An 8,085-nucleotide genomic window follows, 5' to 3' on the forward strand; every position below is an offset into this window, starting at 1 on the left:
CTTCCTGTGCAATGAAACAGGAATTGGTGTCTGTATAAATACAATGACGCACCACACAACAGAGCAGTTCTCACTTCCACTGAGTGTTCCACTGAATTCTGCATTCTGTATCTCTGCGATTACAGGTAAGAAGATGAATAATAATATTATGGTTTCTGACACAATGTCACATGTGAGGTTTATATTTGCTAGATTCACTCATTTCAATTTCAGTTTAAATCTCGTTTTTGAAGTGCCAACAGTGATAAACGTTTGTTTCCATTATTAGATCTTTATCACCTGAGGAAGTAAAAACCGACATCACTTCTTACTCACTTGACCTTGTCAGCATCTATTTTAACACATACAGTGGCACAAGTTCAACAATGGTCTATATTTAATCAAGGTTTTAAAAGGGGGCTGAGTTCCCTCTAACTTTGCCACAATATCTGAAAATATGATATGACAGAGTTGACTTCATTAAATATAGGAACACTACAGAAAAAAAAGTTTTGTTTTTTTATGCACTGGTCATTTTTGCTTTAATAACTTCTTACTGGGTCTGTAGAATCTAACAAAAGTATTAGATAATACCCCATTTGCATATTTAAACAAAGAACTTAAACTTAGTTTAAATCTTGTTTCCTCCTGTTTGAAATATAATTTTGCAAGCCATTTACCAGGGTTTAATACAATATGTTAAATTACACTTGTATAGTTTAACCACATCAGTGTAGGTAAAGGTGAACTACAACAATAATGCCATAAAAGAGGTGAAACTCATTTTTCAAAATGTTACATAAACAAATAATGTGTTTATTACATCCTGAAAGTAATTTACATTTGTGTTTTTGTTTTATAAACCTGTTTTTGTATCTTGAAAGTTTAATATTTGTAGTTAATTATCTCCTGCTGTACTTCTGCATCACCAAGAACACTTCCTGTTTCTAATTAACTTTGTTCACACAGGATGCCACATGAGTGTCTGCTATTTTTACCTTGTGGTTTTAGTTTAGCAGCAGTGTGTCATTTGGTGAAACACAAATGGCTGTCAATCATCATAACAAGTTATTTGTATCTATGCTATAACAGGCTGGTCCTCTCCATAACTACAATGAACGTCTCTGAGGAAGGAATGCAGAGCTTCAGTGCCTCCCACCATGAGAACATTATCTTTTCTACTTTTTACATCCTGGTTTTTATCATCGCAGTGCCTGGGAATGCTCTGGCGCTGTGGGCCTTCTTTCAACAGGACAGCACATCTCCAACTAAGGTCTTCCTGAGGCACCTATCTATAGCAGACATTTCTTACATCCTCATTCTACCTATGCGCATAGTTTATCACCTTTCTGACAGCCACTGGCCTTTTGGACATGTAGTCTGCCAGCTAGCAGGCTTTCTCTTTTACCTAAACATGTACTGCAGCCTATACTTGATGAGTTTCATCAGCCTAGACAGATTTCTGGCTGTGGTTCTACCTCTAAGATCACGGTCAGTTAGGAAGGTTATGTACGCAAAGGTAGTTGTTGGCATACTTTGGGTAACAGTAATTGTGTCTATGAGTCCTATACTTTTCTCAAAAAAGAATACTGCCAACTCAACTGGCTCCTGCAACAAGTTGTACCTAGAAAAGACATCGCCCACAGCTTTGATCTCGACTGTTGTCGCATTTGTTATTCCCCTTGTCACCATAGTGGTTTCCTATATTCTGATTTTGTTGAAGCTAAGCGCACTCAAGCAACAGGAACAACGACCTGTGAAAAACAAAGCTATCAAAATGATCATACTCATCGTGATGAACTTCCTCTTTGCATTTGTGCCCTACCATGTGAGCAGGGTAATCTACATCCAACACCACAGTCATGAATTTATGACTGCAGCAAGCCGTGAGTCACTGGGAAGAGCCAATCAGATTACATCTGCGCTCACCTGTGTTAGTGGCATACTGGATCCTGTGATGTATTTCTTCCTGAACCGTGCATACAGAGACAGACTGCGTCATCTGTTCTGTAAAAACATGGAAGATAATCAATAAGAGGTGTTAATAATAATAAATCGTCTACTAGTCTCAGTAATGTGGGCAGTCATTGCTGTTCAACATAGAGCTGCTGTTTGGAGAACCTTTGTAGGTACTCTGTTCTCAGGTGTGTGGGACTCCTGATAGTACCAGCACTAAGGACTTTTTTCTGTTTGTGTTATTTAGGTATTTATAAATTCTATTGTGCAGTAGTTCAGAGGGAAGAAGTGCCAACAGTGATAAACGTGTGTTTTCATTTTTAGATCTTTATCACTTAAAAGAAGAAGAAGTAAAAACCGACATCACTTCTTACTCACTTGATCTTATCAGCAGCTATTTTAACACATACAGTGACACACATATTTAGATTTAAGATTTTAAATGGAGGCTGAGTTCCCTCTAACTTTGCCCCAATATCTTTTTAATTGGACCTAAACCTCTTGAAAATATGATATGACAGAGTTGACTTCATTAAATATAGAAACACTACAGAAAAAAGTTTAGCTTTTTTATGCACTGGTCATTTTTGCTTTAATAACTTCTTATTGGGTCTGTAGAACAAAAGGATTAGATAATACCTCATTTGCATATTCAAACAAAGAAATAATCCAAAATTTAAAAAAATTTTTTACAATTGTCTTAATGTAGTTTTCTACTAGGGAAGTTTCATGGTGATATCTATTGGTTTTTTTGTTTTTTTTTACCTTGTAGTGTCAACAATACATATATTTCTTTTCATAACCACTTCAGTAGCATTTACATACACCAAACCTTCCAGTTTTATTTCTATCTATATTCTTTCATTTTTTACAGAACAATTTGTTCATGTATCCTTCACATATTATGTAGTATTTCCTGTCAGAGATTACCAAAATCCCCTCTGCAAAAATGTATGACTATTATATCAAAACAACACAAAATAAAACAAGAAATTTTAACCTGGCTTTATCCATTGTTCTGGGAATGTATGCAGACTGTCGCATTTTTTATGAGATAATGCATCATTTGCATAGTCAAACATAACATATCAGGAAAATTGTAATACAAAACATAGTTGTCTTAATTTAGTGCATGTCAGAAAGTAAATGTCAAGTTGCCGGTTCATTTGTCACAGTATGAACAATGCAGTGAATTGTGTTGTACAAGAGGAACTGGTCAGCTCAGACAAGACCACAATAGTTGTGTAACAACAATAGTAATATGAGATATGTATGAATGTTCTATACACTGTACAAGAAGTTGTGATGACTATGTTACTTGTATTACTGTATAAATAGATATGATGGCTTATGAGAATGCATTTATGTCCTGTCAAGCTTCATCATATCTCTGCTTATATTCCTGATGTTTCCTGATGTTTGAAAATAATTTCACCCTGGGATTATTAAAGTATTTCTGATTCTGATTCTGAAATGTTTGATTGAAAAGGGAACCCTGTTCCACTGTTTATGGGAATGTCTAAAGATCCAAAATCTTTGGAAAGATGTTTGTCAGACATATTTTATACTAAAATTCCTTTAAATGCCGGACTGTTTACTTGGAATATACCCAAAAGATCTCAAACAGACATTAAAACAGACTAAATTCTTGGATTTTGGACTTGGACTTCAAGCCAGGAGGGCGATTGCACTGTGCTGTGAAGAGTATAGAAGCACCATCACAAGAACTCTTACACTGTGTCGGTCTGGAAAGACTAACCTACATTGCTAAAGGCAAGCAGAAAGACTTTGTCGATATCTGGAAATATGAATATGAATATGAATGAATATTATTAAGAATGTAAATCTGTTCCTTATTTTTTTTGCCAACATTCTTTTTATTGTTTTCACAATATAACAAAGGAATACAATTACATGCCTTGAACGAACATGTCAACGCCCCACCCCCGGTCTTTACAAATTTTCAAGTTCTTGTTTGGGAATCCGCTGCAGAACGAGAGAGACGTGTTCCTCCCCATCAGGTAGATGCATGAACACATTTCTGAGTATACATCGCGCAGAAGAAACGATGGGAGTCACTGGAGGCCGAGCTGTTGGCTCATCCACGAGTTCCACGAGAGGGGGGTGAGGGGAAGAGGATTTTTTTTTTTGAGGATGGGCGGATGAACGGGAAACAGAGAGGAGGCGGAGGAAAAGAAGGGAGGAGGGGATGTATGATCTCGTTGATGAAGCGCAGTTAAAACTGGTTTTGTGGCTCGTCGTGTTTCATCAGATGGAAATAATCGACGCTTCATTACCTGACAGATAATGATGAAAATTAATAGTTTGAATCGTTTTTTTATTCACTGCTCGTCATGTACTGAGATTCATTAAGCCGAGTCTCGCTGCGTGTCTGTCAGTGGCGCGCTTGCTGTGCCGGGACTTCTGACGGGAAACATCGGAAACATCGTTCAGTGGCTCCGAGCTTTTTGTGTCACATCGCCGAGTAGTCGAGATGGCGCGGGCCCTCTAGCTTACCTCACGAAGGACCTCCCCGACAGAAGGGAGTAGAGGGACCCAAACCGGCCATCTCACAGGTCTGACCACTTCCTGAGAGAGGACACACTCAGCAAACAGTTTTCTTCGTTCCACCACACAACTTCAAACCATTCACTTCGCAGGACTAGTCTCTGAAAGTTTGGCTCAAGTAGCTTCTGGTGTCGTCTGGTGTCAGTTGGTCGTAGACCGGAGTCGAGCGCTGTTTAAGGTTTAGTGTATCACATGTTTTTATCTCGGCACAATCAGGTATTATTAAAGTGACTGGCTATTACAACAGTTATAAACATACACTGATCAGGCCGCCTGGTTTGGTTGGATGTATTTCGTATCCGTGTTCTGCAGGGATTTTAAGATGTAAAGAACATCATGGTTTGCTACAGACCTCACAGCCGTGATCGGTGACTTCTGTCTGCTGTTTGCTTCGAGCCGGGGGGAACCACCTGGAGAAGACACACGGACCAGGTGAGCCTGTTCTGGACTGCAGGGGCTGTGGAGAGGAGCGTAAACCCTGAACATGCTAACGTGTGTGTGTGTGTGTGTGATGTTGTGTGTGTGCATGTAGGGACCTGGCGTTACATGGCTCCAGAGGGGGTTTTCGGAAGGAAGCGATCAACTTCCCGCGAGACGCTTTTCTCCAAATCACATGTACGCCGTGGGGGCTGCTGGGCGTGGGGGGGTGTGGGGAGCTGGTGTTCCTGCGCCAAGGGCTGTTGATTTTGGTTAACCACACAACCACCACCCCACACACACTTCGACATTTGTCAGCATCGGGTAGGTACTCATTGACTTTAGACAGAAGGGACCGTTGAATGCGCTTCCGGGACTCGACACCGAGAGTACCTGTGCGCCTCCGCGTTGTTTCAGCCCTGGGTGGTCGAGTACCTGCGTGCCGGTCGGTACGTCCTCCGTTCACCTGGCGACTGCAGGAAGTCATCGTCCAAAGAAGATGGGGACCGCGCCTTCAAAGCCTCTGTTGGCTTCATCAAACACAGTGTGAGTGCCAAGCAAACACCCACACACAAACACCACACACAAACCCACACACACCACACACCACACAAACACACAAATATATAATATTTCTATATATATATATATTATAGATATATATATCCTATATATATTATATATATATATATATATAGACACTTGCAGAGCACAGGAGACTTCAACAAAAGGTCAGTCAAAAGGAAGCTTGGAGGTTTTCCGAGCAAAACCAGGGTCAGCCTCGTATGTGTGTGTGAGTGACTGCTGAGAGACACAGCAAAATCTCTAAATGAACGCCCCCTCCAATATTGGACATAATGCAAACGTTAGGTGGTTATCAAAAAGCTTAAATGACCGTGAGCATCCTCATCTCGTTCGACCATATGACCTGCTGATGAATTTCAGTGTGTTGAAGTTAAAAAATGTGACCTGGGGAGGGGAGAGAGAGACAAGAGAACGAAACAGGTGCCACGTGTCTTTGGGAAATTTCTCATCTACCTTCAGTTTACATGGGAGTAGACGTGGCTGTCGGGGGTGTGATCCTGGAGAGCATCAGTGCGTCTCCCACGGAAAAACTAGAAGTCTGACAGCTTTTCAGCAGTGATATCGGCTGGTATAGCCCACAAAATTTCTACGTTTATATGTAGGAAGTATTTCTGTCGTTTTCGTAGAGTGACATTTGTGGCCACGAGAGCCCGTTTGCACAAATGTAATTTTCTGATTTGGATAAACTGTTTCTCTCCCTCTGAACAGTGAACAGGTCTTCAGACTCAGTTACAATGTATTTGTGGGGGGAAACACACCGTTCATTCCCCCATACTTGTCCTCGTGTCTTCTCTCTCCACTCTTTATTGTTTCCTGCCCTCTTGTAATAATAATAATAATAATAATACTATACATGGATTTATATAGCGCTTTTCAAGACACTCAAAGAAGACGCTTTGTGTATGTTACCACAGTTAAGGAAAAAATAAATCGTTTAAATATAAATCAAACATAAAAAAAAAAAATTTAACATGGCGAATCGATGGGGGTGGTGAATGGGAGTCAGGGGCTGGTGGGTGAGGAGATTGAAGGTCTTTGAGAAAAGAGAAAAGTTTTCAGTCTGGGTTTTGACGATTGAGAGTGAGGTGTTGGGTAGAGTCCACGGACAGAGGGGTGGGGTAGCGGAGTTCCAAAGTAAGTGTCCAAAGACGGGTGTGGCGGCACGTGTAAAGGCAGTCTCGCCGTAACCCTTCAGTTTAGAGGAGGTTGAGTGAGTGAAAGCGTGTGGCAGAGGGAGTAGGAGGACTCGGGGTGGGGGGGGACAGTGGGGGGTTAAGAAGGTCGGATAGGTAGGTGGCGGTGCCAGGTGTGGATTGTTTGTAGGGGAGGAGGAGTATTTTTTAATTGTCCGGTTATTGATGGGGAGCCAGTGGAGAGGGAGAGCGGGAGGACGGGAGTGATGTGTTCTCGGCATTTCCGAGTGTGGGTTTAGGAGGCGGGGCCGCGGAGTTCGTTCTGAAACCATTTGCAGTTTGGAGGATTTATGGAGGAGGCAGTGGGGATGCCGATATATAATTTTAAAAGGAGTTAGTTACAGTCGTCCAGACGGGAGGAGAAGAAGCAGATGAGAGTCAGCAGCAGCAGAGCAGATGGGGAGGAGAGGCAGCAGTTTTGATTTTAGCGATGTTGCGGAGGTGGAAGTAAGAGAGTAAGAGGTCTGGACGGTTGGCTTGTGGAACATGTTGGGTGGGCTAGGGGACGAGGGTGGGGTCGAGGGTGTTGATGCCAAGGTTGCGGATCAGGGGGGCGGAGTTATGGTGGTGTTTGCCGATTGAATGGGTTTGAAGGGAGAGTGGGCGAAAAGTTTTGTCCTCTCTCCTTTCTCTCCTTCCTCATCTTCTCTTTCGTTTTGCCTTTTCTTTTCTCTTATTGTCTCCTGGTGCCATCTTTCCTTTCCTCCAACTCCTTCGCTCCTCCCTCGTCTTCACTTCTATTAATTAATGTTCTCTTCCTCCTCACTTAGTTCTCGTCTCCACGTCCTTTTTGTTTCACGAGTTGTCGACGTCGTCCGTTTCGTTGCCTTATTAGACCTCATCTCGGAGCTTCCTTCTCCACTTCCCCCTGTCCTTCCTGTGCATGTAAAAGGCTCAAGTCTTTCTAAATATACACCAGGACAGTTTGAATGAAAATCCCCCATTTAAGAACATCTGAATTCCAAACTAAAGGGAATTGCCAGCTTTTGATGAAGGCCTGAGGCTGCAGTGACAACGTTTGCTTCTCCAGCAGGGACCACCAAAGTCCACCTCACCGTGTTCCAAATGTATTTTCTGCTCATATCCAGTGTGATTCTTTGATTGTTGTTGGGCTCTAAACCTTCTTCAAGGACGCGATGCCGACGACTCCTGACCTGACAGGTGACTCAGATCCAGGTGTCCCAGGGAACATATTACCTCGTTAAGTTGTTGGTCGGTTGGGTCGGGTGGGAAGAACTTGGCAAACATTCTGTTCAGGCTCCACACTCATTTAACCGAATCCTAAACAACGTGTTTGTTGAACTGCCATTTAAAAGGAAACATGAAGCACTGTTCGCATGAAACCAGTGGAGTTGGCGTATTGGGACCAATGTGATGAATGCTAATA

General features: G+C 42.0%; 1 protein-coding gene across 1 annotated transcript; it reads left to right on the top strand.

The window, feature by feature from the left end:
• The first annotated feature begins 47 nt into the window (after positions 1–47).
• Positions 48–3,401, top strand: LOC109142130 (uracil nucleotide/cysteinyl leukotriene receptor). The gene is made up of 2 exons (XM_019274703.2): positions 48–125; positions 1,072–3,401. The coding sequence occupies exon 2, from the start codon at positions 1,094–1,096 to the stop codon at positions 2,012–2,014; it is 921 nt and encodes a 306-aa protein (XP_019130248.2). The 5' UTR covers positions 48–125; positions 1,072–1,093; the 3' UTR covers positions 2,015–3,401.
• Positions 3,402–8,085: the final 4,684 nt, after the last annotated feature.

This window comes from Larimichthys crocea, chromosome XXIII (genome assembly GCF_000972845.2).
Source record: "Larimichthys crocea isolate SSNF chromosome XXIII, L_crocea_2.0, whole genome shotgun sequence".
Lineage (NCBI taxonomy): Eukaryota > Metazoa > Chordata > Actinopteri > Sciaenidae > Larimichthys > Larimichthys crocea.

Coding starts and splice junctions, on each gene's coding strand:
- LOC109142130 (XM_019274703.2), top strand. CDS start 1,094: ATGAACGTCTCTGAGGAAGGAATGCAGAGCTTCAGTGCCTCCCACCAT.